At 41.6% G+C, this 19,240-nt stretch overlaps 2 protein-coding genes across 3 annotated transcripts; one reads left to right on the forward strand and one right to left on the reverse strand.

Moving 5' to 3' along the window:
- Positions 1-4,054: 4,054 nt before the first annotated feature.
- LOC124135830 lies at positions 4,055-18,230 on the reverse strand. 2 transcript variants are annotated; one of them, XM_046501440.2, is made up of 3 exons: positions 18,081-18,196; positions 16,584-16,658; positions 4,055-9,734 (listed from the first exon to the last, which is right to left on the reverse strand). In XM_046501440.2, exon 3 carries the CDS (start codon positions 9,635-9,637, stop codon positions 5,996-5,998), a length of 3,642 nt encoding a protein of 1,213 aa, XP_046357396.2. In that variant the 5' UTR covers positions 9,638-9,734; positions 16,584-16,658; positions 18,081-18,196; the 3' UTR covers positions 4,055-5,995. The 2 variants fall into 2 exon arrangements, with proteins under 2 accessions (XP_046357396.2, XP_046357397.2); XM_046501441.2 differs by lacking the exon at positions 16,584-16,658 and having other exon boundaries at positions 18,081-18,230.
- LOC125372440 lies at positions 13,376-14,662 on the forward strand. Its single transcript, XM_048382484.1, has one exon. The coding sequence runs from the start codon at positions 13,376-13,378 to the stop codon at positions 14,660-14,662; it is 1,287 nt and encodes a 428-aa protein (XP_048238441.1).
- Positions 18,231-19,240: the final 1,010 nt, after the last annotated feature.

Raw genomic sequence — 19,240 nt, forward strand, 5'->3', positions numbered from 1 at the left:
TCAAAGACAATAAATGCATAATCTCATCCATGTGAAGTGCAGACAATGACTCAGAAACATTATGTTTAAAGGCACCCCATATTTCATTTCTCCATGTATATCTCGGAATATTATTTACATGCATTTCATTAACATTATCGACCTGTCACATCCATGGAGGGTAAGTATGATAGGAAAGTGATCTGATTCACAGCGAGTAGGTATGTAAGAGAGTGGAACGGGAGTTCGAGTCTCCCCGCTGACCAGAAAGGTTCTCTCTGACTGTTGGAAGTTGCACTACTAAAAGCTGGAAGTCAAGAGCTGATGTGAAGTAGTACTGCGCTCTCAGTGCACCATTTAGATATGTGTTGTGTCAGACAATAGCAATGCATCTGATGACCTATTGTGTGTAATGCTCATCCTACATCCTACAATAGATGGAATTGAACAACCACCCTGACTTATGATTTAAATAAGCTACATCATCCATGAACCGGGCTAGAAGGGTAACACAGTTCCCGATATACCAGGCAACAGCTAACTGCGGCGAAACAACTTTCATCGCTCATGTTGTGTACATGTGTTGCCGCCCTTGATCAGCGCAAGTTTTCAGCACATAATGTTCATATTTTTCAATTAGCCCGTAAAGAATCAGGTAAGACTGGTCTTCAGCAACACATGCTTGTCTCAAGAGGCGATTAACGGGATCGGGGCCTTCTCGCTGACCCGGTTCATGCATGTGGTCGGATTCTATTACGTAGATCGATGCTCATGGTGTCAATCACTCGATTTTTTACAGACCGCCGTCATATAGCTGGAATATTGCTGAGTGCGACGTTAAACAACAAACGATTACAATGCACTGGGTTGCTGGTCTGTTCAATAACACACAACACGACAAGCCACTGTGTTGATTTGACCTGTAAGGATGGTGACCTGCTGAGACCGTAACGCACAAGATTGACCTGGCATTATTAAGACAGATGTATAGAAATGTAGCAGGTCGTGCGAAATGAATTCATTATAGCGCTCCAATAAGAGGGCAATGCGCCCATTTTAGTATTTTCTATGTAGAGTATTTCCGAGGGATTAACTAGATCTTTACCAACACCCTATTATTTAATTGCGTTTGATACGGGGATATCTCTTTTGGAAAACTAAAGGCCATCTCAAAGCAATATAGGTCAACTGTAGAAATAGGGATCTTAACTTCGCTCTTGATGGTTTCAGCAAAATATGGAATTCAGTCATGATATAGAATCAAATGTTCACAGTTTGTTGTCCTGTTATCTCTTTTTCATTATCGACCTCATTCCCTCACCCGTGAAGATCCGGGTTGAGAATAGGCAACTCATGCTTGTTATAAGAGGCTACTAACGGGATCGGGTGGTCAGGCTTGCTGACTTGGTTGATGCATGTTATCGTATCAAAATTGCGTGGACCCCACTGAGATACCATACTGCAGTTTAACATGAATACCACACTCAGACACAGTATACTGACTCCGAGCCGACCAGTCCTTGTTTTAGCTCAGTAATGCCGAGCGCCTGGCAGGGCAACATCACGTACAATGTTTTAACGTCATTGGTCTTTTGGGGATCGAGCCCCGACCTTCCGCACTACGGGCGGATGCTCTACCACTAGACCACGGAGGCGGTCATAACGGACAAAGCCTTTTAAGTAGCAAGTGAGAACACAAAGGGGCCTCAGCGTCACGGATAGGCATAAAAGGTAAAGGTAACACACATTGTTATTCACAACCTAAAGGGTTAATCCCGTTGTTTGCATGTGATAACATCTTGTGATAACAACGTGCTCCCAGGCTAACTGTACAGGTGCGCCCTATCTACGTGTATCATTGCTCATGTTATCAACCACGGTTCTGCCCAGCCCAAAGGAACGTGAGTCAGTTGTTAGTGTTTATGTGTTAAAGTACGGCAATGCAAACAAACCTAAGTATGTCGCCAGTCAAACAATCCATTCATCCCTTACTAAACATCTGTGCCCACATGAGCAAGAGGGGAAAACGGTCGGCCCAGTCGTCTAAGGCACCGCATTTCGCTGTGCAAAGTTGCTTATGCGTGTAGGAAAACCTGATCGTGTTCGAATTCCAGATTCGCCCTGACTATAAACAATGGCTTAAGCCTCAGTCACACAGACAATGCGACCGCGATGCAACCTCCTGGGGACCAAAATATTTGAAAGCGCACTGAGGTTTCAAGGGTCTCTGAAAGGTTTCACTGAGGTCGCCACTAGGTTTCAGAGCTGTCGCAAAACTTTTGAACATGCACGAAAGACTGTCTGCGACCGATTTGGTCGCTCGGTTTCATTGCTCCCTAGAGGTCCCCAAGTGGTGTTATTCTAATCGCAGATTTGTTTCCACTGTGCGGCGATCGGTTTCGTCTAAACAAGGGTGGTGACTCTAGTGGCGACCTATCGGTGATTAATCAGTGATGAGGCGGTGATCCACCGGGGCTTCATCTGTGACTGGTTGTCGATCGGTTACAAAGTGGTTTCCAAGCGTGCGTCGATTGGGTTTGCAACATGCATTATATCATCATTTTGTCATAAGTACTCAGAGAGTTCACATCAATTATTTCCATTAATCACTGTGGTCCGTAAAGGCAGGAGCACAAAAGAACCAGAAACTGTAGAAGATACAGTAGAGACAACTGCTGTGGTGCACAGGTCTGCTACAATTGAGCCAGTGCCAACACTATCTCAACAAAAGAAGAGGCGGATACCTGATGAGGAGGAAGAGCCAGAGATGTCCGATTTTGACAGGCTCCATTCTGAGCTTGCCCATGAAATCACCACGATTTTCTCTCTCCAACTCTACCATCAGATTCTCATAGTTTCCTAGCTATGGCCTTCTCGCGATTCAAGATCTCAGCCAATACTGATTTCGTCTTATCCTTCTCATTCATCTGTATATTATAATGGTAGCAACTTCAGCATTTTGCTTTATTCTTTGCAGGCGGAGCAACAGGCAACTGTTCTGCTGTTAACATCTGGACAATTTGTAAAGAAATGATTTGATTCAGAAAAGCACCCTTTTTATACACATTATGTTTTGATCACCGACCAGTCACCGTTCAGTTGCAACAAGTCACCTAAGATTCGCTGACTAGTCACCGACCGGTTTTACGCAATACCGGTCTTTATTGGGCGTAGTTACCCTGGGTCTGCCTGTTCTTGGCCCGTCTCCTATCTGTCCGGTCTGTCTGTAACGTTGTGTAAGGTTAGTTACCGCAACACGGGAGCAACCAAAAGTTCTAGCAAAGTGGGAATGGGCGGCTCCTATCTGCATCATACCCAGGGCCCGCTCGCGTTGTTCGGGTGTCAGTCGTGGCATTTCTGTGGTGGTTTTTCATCAGTGAGAGTGTCTAACGTGTATCACTTTCTGCATAGAGCATTGTTGTGTTTGGACAATGTGTTTTGCATTGATTATAGCTTAAATTTTGGCAATTGCAATTTGATGTATTTAAAAGGATTTAAAAGTTTCTTTTAGCCGTCAGTTAATCTATTTTAATTTAAAACAATGTGCCTGTTTTTTAAAGAACATACCTTGTAACAATGTATGATTTTGTGGCAGATAATGTCAGTCTGAATGATTCATAAATAAAATCCAAGCCCTTTCAACCCCATCCCCATCCCCGCATCAATGGTGAAAACATAGCTGTCAATCTACATTAATATAGGACGTATATATTATAGTCATTATCTTTAATTTGTGAGTGTCGTTTCAATGAATGAAAGACAATTTGTTAAATAAAATAATTTCAGCACTGACCATAACAGTTCAACTTAAAAGAATGGTATTATTTGTAAATTTCAGATTAATTATCTGCCAATTATATATCTTCAAACTGTGACAAGAAAGATAACACTTTAAATGAGTATTGTTTTTAATCTCGCATTGGAGGTCACTAAAGGATTATCTAGACCCGTTTTTGAAACGACGCCCAATGGTTTAAAATATTTTACTTGATTACAAAATAGCAGGGGATATTTCATACCATAAATTATATCAACTTATCATATGCATGACATCAAAGCAATAATTACAAAGGGGTTGATGTTTATATATGTTTTATTCAATATTTGACAAAACATGTATTAGAGATGCAAACAAAGGTTCGACTTATTACAATCCAACCCCAGATCTACTAATGCTCAAGCTAGTTAAAACTGTACACATATTAATAATATTTAATCAGCTAAATGTAAACGATACGAATTTTACCCTCCTTATAAGACGTCCTGAAATCTTCACTTCTCCTCCTCGGTCACCCCACGGACACGAATTGTTATTACAGCTACATAGTTCTCATACCAAACAAAACTAAATAGTGTTAAGGATACAACATTTTTTCCCAAATACAAAAATAGAAGGTTGATTTATGTAACTCTCTCACAAGACAAAATATTATTTTTGTCAAATGAAGTTGATTTTCGACAGAAGAAGTCGGGTTTTCGTTATTCAGAAAACAATGCTGTTTCCTTAATGTCAGAAATTAAACCAAAATAAAACAACAAAATAATCGATCAATATGCATAACCAATCTGGGCTTTGTCTCGGAGATACATGACAGGTTTGATAGGATTATATTTCTCACTTGTTTTGAAAAAGGTTTCAGAATTATCCCAAAGGGACGTAAAAAATACTTCTGAAATGTACGACCTGACAACCAGCTCGAAGTGTTATCCAGATCGCTGTTTTTTATAGTACACCCCTTTCCCTGTTTCTAAATAATTTGATCTCTCTGTCATGAAGCGCAACAATGGTGTGGATATTGTACAATGCAGATGGATATGCAAAGATGCTCATATGAATGACGTGAAGGCGAACTGGAAGAAAATATTGGAAGCAAACGTAAAATACTGCCCTTACACCTACTGTAAAACAACTGAAGAAAGATGGGTGCGTGCACTGTGTTTGGGACACTAGGCGTTCCGCACGCGATGGAAGACTCCATTTCCACTGAAAAGGGGTCTGCTGTGGCGTGTGACGCAGTGCACGCTTCCGTGTATTCGCCATACCTGATGTTGTTATCGACTACACGTATTTTTCTGAAATTTGTTTTACAGCAAGTATTTAAAATTATAACCTTATCCATCAATTTCGTTAAAGTATTTATGTCATGGTTGCTTGTGGTAATTCAGAATAAATACATGTAGAAGTAAATTGCATGAGCGATTTCCAGGCCAGCCTGGCTGAATGAATAGCCTCTGCGTTGATTGTGTTGCCATGGTAACCTACAATTTCAAATAGTTTTGTTATGTTAGGAATTGTAGCTGGTTGAATGCGTCGTCAAATGGGTTAGAACTCTTCAATGGACTATGCTGTGATAGGAACGCAAGTCCTATGATGAATTAACGGGGATAACGTAGTCATATATCTATAAAGTTGAACAGGAAAACGGGAATTTCAAAATATAACACTTTAACTCTTGGTAACTTGTGACCATAACTGTTCACAATTTCTCACATAATGTTTAAAAAACACCTCGCAGCCTTGTGGGCGAGTAGTGATTGTCTCAATACTTGTATTTACGAGTTTCCGGGTAAGTTATGTCTGTGGTATCTTTAAAGTAATATCACTTTCTTCAGTACAGTGATATTCTGTGAATTCGGACCGCATCACTTCCAATGAAACGTCCAAATTAACACACCATGCGTTTGGAGTATGTCACTTTGTGTGTCGACGGTAATCATACGGAAGGCAGTGATTTCGAATAAACGAGGTCCGTACTAACGAGGTTCACTGTATACTTAAACGTCCTCCACAGGAATGAAACCGAGACTCAACTCAATGATTGTCAATTTCTATAATCAAAATAGTATTGATACAACCCTTGTCTATTTGTCAGGCATTCATCGTACCAATCATGTGACATAACTTTCGACATGACTCATATGAACCTTTATCAGCATTGACAATGAATATGTGTTAATATTATTCTTTCAAATGTTCTAAATATTTCAAATGACAACCATTGATATCACCACAGAGTCATTCTGTGATGGGTCTCTTATCCTCGGAGTCCATAGAATACTCGGGCGTTAAGGTGGCGTGTTCCACTTCCTCCTGTAGATGTTCCATTTGACGTCGCAGGTCCTGTAGATGTTGATGGATGTCGTGCATCTGTTTCCGTGCATTCTGGAAGGTCGACGACGCCGCGTCCGCTGAGATCTCGATCTGCTTAAAACTCTCATCCGCTGTGGTGTAGTCCTCCCAAAAGTCGTCACTGTCGTTGGTGTTGTTGTTGTGTTGTGTGTTATAGAAGGTGCAGCTGACGACGACTTCGTTGCCATCCGGTTCACTGTAGCTCCGACTGAATAACACCTCACTCGCACCGTCATCTTCGTCGTCGGCGTACATGCTGTCTGTGCTGATGTCATCTCTTTGTTCGGATATGTCAAGGTCAGATTCTGTCCGGTCAGTGATAGCTGGGGACATCCTCGATCGCCGACCATTCAAATAATCCGGTGGCGACCTCAGTACTTCCGAGCTTACAAAAGAAGGTAGCTTTTCTTCGGTAGGGGTCCTGTCTTCCAAGTCCTCAAGAATATGCTTCACAGATAAGAGCTCACTGAATGTCTCCTCGATTTCGGGAATACGCCGAGAGTTGGATGTGCTTGGATCTCCTGAAGATCTTGATCTGCTATCACAACTGTCCTCAGAGTCATCATCACTCTCATATTGAGGTCTTACCATGAGATAGTCTCTCTGCTTTATAGAGTCGTCCTCAACTAATGTCACATCTTGGTCATCGGACAACGTTTCTACACTCACACCAACGATATTTTCAAGTCCATAAGCTTCAATAACATCTTGAATTTGCTGAGATTCCCTCTTGGGCGGACTGTTCTCTTTTTCTGATTCATCCGTCTCACTAACACTTGTCGTTTCATCAGATATAGTCCTTGCTGATGAATCGTGGGTGTTTTCAACTTGTTTCAACTCAACAGGTATTTCAGGTTTCCTCACCACATTCCCTTGTTTATCCTTTTTAGATTTGCTTTTATCTTTTCCACCCTTCTTTTTGCTTGATTTCCTCTTCTTCTTTGCTTTTAAGGTACCGTCATCAACAATATACCCATCTTTGTCTTCTGTATATGATTCTTCACCTTTCTTCATGGAAATCGGTGAAACATCCTCAATAGTCTCAGCATGTACAGATACAACTGTCCTCTCAACAACTGTCACTGTGGCAGGTACAAGCATTTTATCAACAATTTCTTTGGGCGGACTTGTCTCCAGTCTCACCTCACGCTCAGGGGACATCTCCGGCGTCTTTGTTTCTATAGATTCATCCATATCATCACCAACAAGACCCATGGATCCTAAATTCACGGGTCTAGAATCTGCATCGTCAGGGTCAACACTATCTGAGAAATCTTTGAATCTGTCATCTATGTCTTCATCTTGACTTTGACTTTCCACAAGACTTGACAGTCGCTTAAAAACTGTTTCACCAAACAGTTGGACCTCATTTAGTTGTGTTGTTTGTTCCAATGAGTCCAGTGCCTCTTCGTCCTCCTCATCTACCTCTGCAAGCGCATCCATCGCAGAGGGACTTGGGGGAGGGACATGTTTAGGTGATGCAGGCTCTGGAGGAGAAAGGTTTTCGCCCGCTTGATCACTCTGTGTAGGTGCTTCCTGTTTGGTTTCAACAACCTTACCGTCGCTTGTTACACTGCCACTGGTCTCTTTTGTAGGCTGGGCGTTTTCAATCTGATTTGTTTGTTTACTTTCTGAGATTGATTTCAAAACGTCAGAAGTAACATCAGAAACTGCACCCTCTGGGAGTATGTTGTTTGATTTGTCAGAAATCTCTTCATTCACAACCTCTTTATCACTACATGTATCTTGAACTTGTTCGTCCTTTCTTGTGATGGTATATTTAGAAATGTCCAATAAAGGTTCAGGATTTTGCACATCATCTGTCAATGTTTTCTCAGGACTGTTAGATGCATTGTCGAGAACAGTGTCTATCACTGACTGCTTTGTGTCACTGTTGTCTGCTGCTTTTGAAATATTGATTTCTGCACTTCCTTCTAAATTATCATTCACAGTGGTTGTGGTATGTTCTGGGCTTTCAGAAAGGGAATCTGTATTTCCCTTATCTCCAGAACTTACTCCTGTTGAGTCGGAAATATCTTTATTTAAAGGAATGTCTGTTTCACGTTTTTCTACACTTTTTTCATTGTTTCTATTTTTTTTCTTTTTCGACTTCTTTTTCGATTTTCCAGATTTCTTTGTTATTTGTGCGTCTTTAGGCTTAGCACCTGATTCGCTGTTAACAACACATGAAGCCGTCACTGATGTGGCTTGAGAATGTTCATGTATATCAGCTTCAACAATAGTGCTTTGGCTTGGTATGTCTGTGCCCCTTCCAGAAACATCTGTAGACTCCAGACAATCCAATTTGCTAGCCTCTTCTCGAGTATCAAATCCAACTTCTGCAAGAGTGGAAGTAGACGAATCAGATTTTGGGGGAGTGTCCCTTGAATCGGCTGCTTTTATCTTCGGTACGACTCGTTTTGGTAAAGGGGAAGAGTTCGATTGTACAGTTTTCCTGGCAATTCGTGGTGACAGTGATGTTTCCTTTGATCGAGATGAATCAGCTTTTGATTGCTTTCTTGATTCAAGTGAGCCATATTCAGTAAACTCTTTTTCAGAACAAATGTCAGCGAGGTTGTAAGACAAATCAATACAGCTGATAAACATTTCATCCATCTGCTCCTCGTCGAGAGGCGTGTCATCATCCCGCAGCCATGGTGACACAGGACATTCCTGAGAAGCACGGAGAGATATTTTTTCGCTGCCAACAATTAGCTTCTTTGTCTGAGGTGAGGTCGTAGCTGCCTTTTCAGGTTTGACATCCTGAAGTGGTAGAGTGAAACTGTCACTATCCAGTACAGCCTGGCCCAGTGCCCTCTTTTTCTTCACGTTTCTTTTTCCTTTGCTTTCAGTTGTAGACGTTGTCGATGGCGGAGAAGCAGCAGCAGCGCCTTCTTCCCCTGGAGGTCTTTCCGACAAATTATCTATGATAGTCCTTTCAATTGACCGACCAAGTTCCTCCAACCTCTCAGTAGAGGTTTGGATTGGTGGCTGTTTTGGTAAAACACATCGTTGAACTTGAGGAGTTGATAAAAGAGGGGTACTGTACCCAACTGTACTCACATCCGATTCGTCATCATATGACCATGTACCTTGGGAACTTCCTGGACTTCCTAGAGGTGATCCGGGAGACTGGGTTCCCAAGTCGGCCAAAACATCGGGTCTCTTAGATTTGGATTTTGAACTTGAACTGGAAGGAGAGGCGCAGGCACCTGGACCATGTCCTGAAGAACCCTCTCCTTCATGTTGTGAATGTCTCTTTGATTTACCTTTGGACTTCTTCCCTTTTCGCTTGGGTTTGTCGTCAGGTTTCTCTGGTTGCTTCTCTTCTTCTTTCTTCTTCTTCTTATCTCCACCATGACGGTTACCCATGGTGTCTAATTGCTCAGTCGTTCCACTGTCAGAAGTGGGAGTCTCTGGGAGGATGTCTTCGGGAGACAGAGAGTCGGAAGCAGATAGGGACTGCAAAAGGCGGGAATCAAGCGCGGAAATGACAGTGTCGACGCTGTCGTCACTCTCGTCACTCATAAGCTTGTTTTGCTCCACTTTTCCCTGGGCAGAAGTTGAAGCACATGCGCCATGATGAAAGGTTTCGTCTTGGAGAAAACAGGGCCAAATTCAGATCCTGAAAACAACAAAAATACGCTTATTGTAACTCACATGTAATGTACATAATATTAAGAGACATCTTTGTTTAGGAAGGAATGTTTAATTATGATTTATCAAAAATATATTTAGAAAATCATTAAAAAGTCATTACGAATAAAACTGTTAATTTTGGCACTGCAAATTGGATGATTTCTAAAGGACAAACGCTAAAGAAAGACAGAAAAGAAATACAAAACAGACATTCTCTAATCCGTCAATGTACCATTGTGTACCAAAGATAGCGCGTTTATTTCGTCATATTTCAGAAAAGAATGCAAATATACTAACTAAAGTATGAATAAAAAATGATGAATGTCTTAAAGATGATGATATTTTAGATTCGTACGCACGCGCACGCACACACACACACACACACACACACACACACACACACACACTCACACACACACGCGCGCGCAAACACACATCCCCTCACAACTCCAACTCAATCAATAACGACACTCTGACTGCATTTGTTGAATTGTCTAAATTGCTTCCTTTCATGTGTAAGAGTTGGTGTTCTGAACTAATCGTCCATGGATGAAGGAACATGACCAGTCCATACGGTATTGCTGTACAGACATGGGTCAGGATACAATTTCTTAAACACATTTCCACAGCTAGTAATGACTGAACTAGCCTTTTAGATTCGTATGAATTCTAAATACGATGTAGCAAAATCTACCGTGTCTCTGATTAACAAACCTCTGCTTATAAAATCATGGTCAATGGTTGGTGTATATCAAATATTTGTTAAGAATGGTATGTAACAATTTGGGATCTGAGTAATTGTTTTGTATATTTATATTGTATTCCACATACATTAAGTTAACATTTCAGGAGCCGATACCTGTGCATTATTCCTTTAAAACGGACTATTTTAATATATCAATGGCAGTGCAGTAATCCAAAACTAACCAGGTATTTTTATCGGAAGACTTAAACACATTCACTTCAGCAGTGTGCGGGGCGGTAGCCTAGTTGTTAAGGCGTTCGCTCGTCACGCCGAAGACCCGGGTTCGAATCCCGACATGGGTACAATGCGTGAAGCCCATTTCTGGTGTCCCCCGCTGTGATATTGCTGGAATATTGCTAAAAGCGGCGTAAAACCAATCTCACTCACTCACATTCAGCAGTGTGCAGCCAAACTAAATACCGTCCAAGTTATAAATTATACCGTTGTAAAACAGTAAACAGCAGAGTATAAAGCGTGTTTATTACATCAGTGTATACCCAGTCAACAGCAAATATGAGGCTGATGTAGGACACCTGTTTATTAAACCAAAGTAAACCCTATGCGTAATTATAAATAGCTAGTGTTTATGAAGCCACGTTTTTACAAGCTTGTGTTTATCAACAAAGACGCCTACATCCCGTGTGGAACAAATATATTCTCGTGTTAAGGAAGAGAAATTATTGAAGCCAACTTCTTTATTGTGATGAACACATCGTTTCGGAGGATATACTTACTCCTTCATCCCCTGATGGTGACATCCATAGATTCTCTTCCCTACGTGTGTCACTTCTTAACGCCTTTCAAAGACATATTACCGTGTTGTCAAACTATTCTGACGTATGCAATAATTGCAAAACCCGTGAATGATACCCATAAGTGTAAAATCAGTGCATGTTTTATCCACATCTACAGATACAACATATCAATAGGTATGAATACACAATGCCATTAAGAAAGTGGTCAAATGTAACAAATGTAATATTTGGGATAACACTTTCTTAGTAAAGTACAGATTCTAGTTCTGACAGGGGTACTCAAAGTACGTTATCTAGACTACCATTTGTCGGACTTTCATTTTTGTGGAAGCATCGGTGGCTGACTTTGTGTGCTGGCGATTAGGTGCCTCACTCTGGCAAGTGTGGGTTCGAATCCCGGACAGGACTCAACCCAAATAAGTACTAGAATCTGTACTTTACTAAGAAAGTGTTATCCCAAATATAACATTTGTTATATCAATAGGTGTTTTTTTGTGTGTTAAACCTTCTACTCTGAAAAAATGACACTATTCCTTAAACTATACAAAGATTTACAAGCGGGCAATACAAAATACCAATACCTTGCATTATGTGTTACAACCTAACCTATTATCGGTGTAAAACAGAATATAACTCGTGTACACGTAGCGCTAAACCACAAGTGTGTTTATCAAACCAGTGATAACCAGTACGTTCTGGCCGTGCATCATCAAGTGGAAAACAATCAGGTATTCATGGGCCTGAGCTCAAGCAACTGCGTTTCTCCTTCCGCTGTTACGCCCATTAACCCGCGGCCATACGATAGCGATCCAGTATTTCACCGTTACCGACATATCCTTCGAGACGTACCACGTATCTGACATTTCAGAGTTGCAGGATAAATAACAAGTAGTGTGCGAGTCGCCGATAAAACCGTTACATGCACAATGTCATGGTACATTCACTGGGTTTTTTAATGTATGTACGTGTTACACATGTATCATGTTTCTTCCTCTCTTTGTGTACTGATAATGTTAACAGTTCCTTCATGTTTGTGTTTACATCAGCTGATTAATTGTTGATTAATTCGGACGAAACGACTATCTCAGCTTATCTTAACGCAACATCATGTAGACTTTTCTGATTATTACTAAACTGCCAGGCAAGGAAAGGGTAATTTGAAATTCGATTTGCCCAACAATCATAGGACTATGACACCCGCGTCAAAAACATCACCATCGAAGAACCGTTTCTTGTTTGTTTTGTTTTAAGCCACCATCAAACATGGGTGTATACTTTCTTTTGTCCAATCAATGGATTCTTGTACTATACAACACTGGACAACGCAAGTGGAACTTTCCTCAACTCACGATGTATGCAACAAAGTAGGGGTACGGGTGGCCCAGTCATCTTAGGCGCCGCAATTCGCTGTGCAGAGTTGCGTCCCGTGGGCACGCCAGAAACCTATGGTTGTGGGTTCAAATTCCGGTTCGCCCCGATTATGTTTCTAGGTTTGTGAACACCATACCCGTGCTCGTGGGTTTCACCGAAGAGATAAACGTCTAAGACCTGCATCACTTCGGGCTTTCCTCCCACATTAAACTGTCACGCCGTGATATGACTGGAATACTGATAAAAGCGGCGTTAAACCCAACTCACTCACTTCAAACAAAGTTAACTTTAATGAAACAGTTGATCTTTCAATCGAACTGACGGTGGTGATCTAAAGACTCTCCCCATTGATACTTGGTATGAAAATAGTATTCAGAAACGGTATGAATATCCTATTTATCACATACTTTTCTGTCAAATGTAGGAAATAATGTCTTACATTGTTCGTTCGGATAACATGGTGCATCTTCAAACAGACTGATGCCAATCTCAAGAATAATGTTTGTCTTTGATATCCCCACAGTACAAGCCCACCAACATGGGCTGATTCATCTTACAATATAAGATTCTATCAATATATGTCAATATGTACTCAGTGAAATAAATATAAATACAAAACACAGTCGCTAGTGGTGCAAGATCTGCTACCCCTTACAACAAGGTGACCTCAGAAGAACAACACAGACGATCCCTGACAACAATGTCAGAAGAACAACACAGACGATCCCTGACAACAATGTCAGAAGAACAACACAGATGATCCCTGACAACAATGTCAGAAGAACAACACAGATGATCCCTGACAACAATGTCAGAAGAACAACACAGATGATCCCTGACAACAATGTCAGAAGAACAACACAGATGATCCCTGACAACAATGTCAGAAGAACAACACAGATGATCCCTGACAACAATGTCAGAAGAACAACACAGATGATCCCTGACAACAATGTCAGAAGAACAACACAGATGATCCCTGACAACAATGTCAGAAGAACAACACAGACGATCCCTGACAACAATGTCAGAAGAACAACACAGACGATCCCTGACAACAATGTCAGAAGAACAACACAGATGATCCCTGACAACAATGTCAGAAGAACAACACAGATGATCCCTCACAACAATGTCAGAAGAACAACACAGACGATCCCTGACAACAATGTCAGAAGAACAACACAGATGATCCCTAACAACAATGTCAGAAGAACAACACAGACGATCCCTGACAACAATGTCAGAAGAACAACACAGACGATCCCTGACAACAATGTCAGAAGAACAACACAGATGATCCCTGACAACAATGTCAGAAGAACAACACAGATGATCCCTGACAACAATGTCAGAAGAACAACACAGATGATCCCTGACAACAATGTCAGAAGAACAACACAGATGATCCCTGACAACAATGTCAGAAGAACAACACAGACGATCCCTGACAACAATGTCAGAAGAACAACACAGACGATCCCTGACAACAATGTCAGAAGAACAACACAGATGATCCCTGACAACAATGTCAGAAGAACAACACAGATGATCCCTAACAACAATGTCAGAAGAACAACACAGACGATCCCTGACAACAATGTCAGAAGAACAACACAGACGATCCCTGACAACAATGTCAGAAGAACAACACAGACGATCCATGAAAACAATGTCAGAAGAACAACACAGACGATCCATGACAACAATGTCAGAAGAACAACACAGACGATCCCTGACAACAATGTCAGAAGAACAACACAGATGATCCCTGACAACAATGTCAGAAGAACAACACAGACGATCCCTGACAACAATGTCAGAAGAACAACACAGACGATCCATGACAACAATGTCAGAAGAACAACACAGACGATCCCTGACAACAATTTCAGAAGAACAACACAGATGATCCCTAACAACAATGTCAGAAGAACAACACAGACGATCCATGACAACAATGTCAGAAGAACAACACAGACGATCCATGAAAACAGTGTGACCTCAATAGTACAACACATACTCCCCCTGACAACAGTGTGACCTCAATAGTACAACACATACTGCCCCTGACAACAGTGTGACCTCAATAGTACAACACATACTCCCCCTGACAACAGTGTGACCTCAATAGTACAACACATACTCCCCCTGACAACAGTGTGACCTCAATAGTACAACACATACTGCCCCTGACAACAGTGTGACCTCAATAGTACAACACATACTCCCCCTGACAACAGTGTGACCTCAATAGTACAACACATACTCCCCCTGACAACAGTGTGACCTCAATAGTACAACACATACTCCCCCTGGCAACAGTGTGACCTCAATAGTACAACAAATACTGCCCCTGCCAAGAAGTACAGGGATGCAACAATGGTGACATGTTGTCATAGCAATGCACTGCCAACCAGCTGGATGACATTCACACACAAGGGTATGAGAAGCAGAAATATGGGATTCCCTGGCGCAGATCGTAAAAAAATGTGGTTTTGGCTGGGAACACACTGCTTGCAAGTACTTGTTAATTCACCATGAAGCTTCAAGAAAACATGATAACTTCACAGATAACTGACAAGTTTGGCAGAGAGTAAGTGTACAGAACATAGGAATATACCCGCTACCTACGTCATAAAAACACACTGAGAGACGTGTGTCTGCAGGTTACCTATCGGTGTCTTCCTAGCACATGTTGTTGTGGTCTCTTACGGCATGGCAGTTATGCAACATCATACACTGTCTTGGAAGTGAACGGAATCTTAACTAATTATTACATGCTTCCCTTTATATGTTCTCAGATAGGATTACAGGGAACCTCGCGATTAGGTCAAACAGCCACGTAATACGCCCTTATTCTAAACTGCCGATCAAAAAAGGAAACTTTAAAACTGGATTTGACCAAAAATTGCAAACGTTATTAAAACGTTACTAGGCTGAAAATAGTCGATATATAAATTATAATATAATAATAATCAAATGCATCACCATCGAAAAACCATTTCTTGTTTGTTTTATATTTAGCCATCATCAAACAATGGTGTATACTTTCTTTTGCCCTGCAGGTTAGAAAACTAAAGTGAAGAAAGTCATCAGTGATATTTCCGAAAACATCCGTCATACCCAGAAATATTTATATACAAGAAAAACAATTAATTTGACTTTCGCCAGTAAATGAGCTAACATTTCGCAATATATTCAGATATACTTATTGCTTACAATTGTGTATGTACTAGTCAGCGTTCATCGTTCATTAACGTGCTAAATGCATACACACCAAAGCTTAATAGGGAAACGATACAGTTTGGTTAACGACTACTATTAAGTATTAGTAGAGTAATAGTTCACTATCAATATTGAACTAGAACATCGAAAACACCATCATATGGAATAAAGCGTGTGTGTGTGTGTGTGTGTGTGTGTGTGTGGCTGTGTGGCTGTGTGTGTGGCTGTGTGTTTGGCTGCTTGTACTCGTCCGGACTGATGCCAATTTATAGTGCTAGCCCTCTGAGATACCATGCCGCAGTTTAACATGAATAACCCACTCAGACACAGTATACTGACTCAGAGCCGACCAGTCCTTGTTTTAGACCCTTAATGCCGAGCGTCAGACAGGGTAACAACAAGTATCATCTTTTCACGTCTTTTGGTATGACGCGGCCGGGGATCGAACCCCGGACCTTTCCGCTCACCGGGCGGACGCTCTACCACTAGACCACGGAGGCGGTTTAACTGTAGTGCCCTCTACTACCACTTTCCATTTTTAGACGGTATGAGTTAACTCATGACGTCACGCTTTTCACGAACACCTGGTGTTATCACGGATTTTCAGTCGCCCTTTCATATAGCTTTCACATATCTTTGGCAGTTTGCGCCTAGTGGATACTGTTTCGGCGGATAATCGAGACTTATTATACTCTGGCGTTGACGTTTTATATTTGCATTAAGACGTAATACTTACATAACGTTGCGACGCAACTTCCGTTCACTGATGTCGATATCATACGCCATTATTGCAAAAACAAACGGATCACATCTGAAATTATACATATCAGATACATTTTTAGAATATCCTTTCGGTTAGTCACATACATTAAATTTCGACATGCGCAGGGATCAAATAATCACATATCAAAAAAACAAAAAAACATCCTGAAAGAAATTTGTCGAACGGGAACTCGATTGACCTGGATTATATACCAGTCAGAGAAGCTGACAATAACAGTATGAACAATTACGGTTAATCGTTGGCGGGCAGGACGTTCGCTTAAGGTCAAGGATAACGTAAACAGGATAAGGCCTTTCATCGACCGACGTATTTATTATTGACCTTGTAGAGCAATTGACATAACGGTATGAAAACTGGTGTCAGTATGATATGTCAATGTAACCTGTTCCGTCGTGTGAAATCTAAACAACCTTACTTTATCTTTTGCCTACTGAGAAGGTTCAAAGTGCAAACAGCCTTTTGCCGTCTGTATAGGTTGTATATCCAGCCAAATCTGATGGTGATGGCATCTTTTAGCGGTGTGTTCTTTGGATTGACTTGAGGCTATTGTGCTTACACTGTTTACAATCAAGTAATGATAGCGTGGAGGGGTATACCAAGTCCATGTCCCGCAGAGTGATTCTAGTGACCAGCATAAAATCTCAAAGTTAGCGTTATCTCCCCTTCTTGTGGAGGGAACTAACCCTTGAACTTATGTGCGTCTTTCTTTTACGACAACGATTGCTTGTAATATTTTTGCAAAACATTCAGAATTCTTTTGCATGATTTGGTTTTCCATTCTAGATATATTCTAGATACCAATACTTGTGTTTGTGTTTCTCTCTGCTTGACAATATCTACTGTGTAAGTATTGCAGGTTTGTAAGTATGTAATTTGCTTATTGCCTATTAATACATGTTACTTATGCCACATCTAGCATATATATATACATACATCCTAGTTAAAGTTACATAAACCCCATGCTGATGTCAACAAGTTCGCGATATAGGCCTTCGGGAGCAAGAGTATCGTCCGTGTGCAATACATAAAAAAACAGCCTGACTTATAAATAGTTCAAGGTAAATCATACTTTCTGGTAAATATAGGCATACTTCATGTAACAAAACAAATTGATATTCCTCACACAGGATATACAACGTCTACAAGTTACATACATTTAGGGTGACTATAAGTTTGCGTGGATATCGTGACTCCGTAGATAAATAGATGAAATAAACGACCTCACGTGAACAGCTTGCACAAACAAGCAGCCCCTCATCGTCCGCCATTACTTACATTATCTCCTCCGCTTATGCACGGCACTCTCAGTGTTCGGACGAATACGGTCAGCGACGTTAAACACAAAACATAGTTCCCCAGAATCGGCGCAAGCTTACCTGCAGAATGGCCGACTGACCAGTACGCAATGGATGACCTTAACTAACAGATAGCGTAAAATATATGCCTTACCATTCAGCGAAATCTTTTCCTGCGAGGAATTTGGCCCTGTTCTACCAAGCCTCCCCTGTCATCGGAGCCCAAGTACAGGCAGACATACTGCTGCTATATATAGATCCCGAGTGTTGGCAGCAGATGCAACACGACCTTTCACCTTTCCTCGCGAGCGCCGCTCGTGTGGTGCGCACGTTACAATATGCCTGTATGTACCCTCAATGAGAACGGTCTAGCGCTGAGCTGGAGATAAAATCTCGGATGCTTGGTTGAGACTTTCCTATTTAAACGATGTTCCGTTAAACGCTATTTTCAACTGCATTTTGGCTGTCGGGCTATCATGCAGGTGCAGACATACTCCAGACACATTTCAAACGCTTCACTTTTGAGGTGGTTGACGTTTAGTAATAGAGGTGTGGCGGTCAGCATACCAAGTAACGGACATCAGCTGATACTGATACAGAAACTGTATATGACCTCTGGCCGATTTTAGCAGGGGGCAAGGGAGGCCGATCTGAACGCCGCCGTCAATACCGCCGCAATTCGCTGTTCACAGTTGCGTCCCTTTGGCAAAGCCAGAAACTTGTGACTGTGGGTTCGAATCCCGGTTCGCCCTGACTATGTTTCTAGGTTAGTCAGTATCATTCACATGTTCGTGGGTTTCACCAAAGTGGTAATCCTCTAAGACCTGCATCACCACGGGCCTTCCTCCCACATCAAGCTGACACGCCGTGATACAACTGGAGGAGTGAGTGAGTATGGTTTTACGCCGCCTGTAGCAATATTCCAGCATTATCACGGTGTGGGACACCAGAAATGGGCTTCACACATTGTACCCACGTGGGGAATCGGACCCGGGTCTTCTACCGCTAGGCTACACGACCGCCTCTACAACTGGAAGAAAACGGTCAATTTCATTAAAATCAGGACTTAGTTCTCGCTACCGATAACAAAGATCTGAGGACATGCCATTACGGGTCACGTCAGAACGACCTTTCGCGAACTTTGACCGACCAATGAAATGAAAAACAAGAAGCCCACATTAGCCAATCAGAAAGCAGCTTTCTCGGGTTTTCGGCATTAGTTTCAAACCGTAGACTCCCATTTTAGACCATGCTTGAAAAATATGTTTGAAAACTGAACAGAAGAACGTCCTGGAATGTCAAATATATGGTCCA

This window comes from Haliotis rufescens, unplaced genomic scaffold, assembly GCF_023055435.1.
Source record: "Haliotis rufescens isolate VD_foot unplaced genomic scaffold, xgHalRufe1.0.p SCAF_4, whole genome shotgun sequence".
In the NCBI taxonomy this organism is placed as follows: Eukaryota; Metazoa; Mollusca; class Gastropoda; order Lepetellida; family Haliotidae; genus Haliotis; species Haliotis rufescens.

Bases quoted from the DNA above. Each gene is read 5' to 3' on its own strand.
- LOC124135830 (XM_046501441.2), bottom strand. From the start codon at position 9,637: ATGAGTGACGAGAGTGACGACAGCGTCGACACTGTCATTTCCGCGCTT.
- LOC125372440 (XM_048382484.1), top strand. From the start codon at position 13,376: ATGATCCCTGACAACAATGTCAGAAGAACAACACAGATGATCCCTGAC.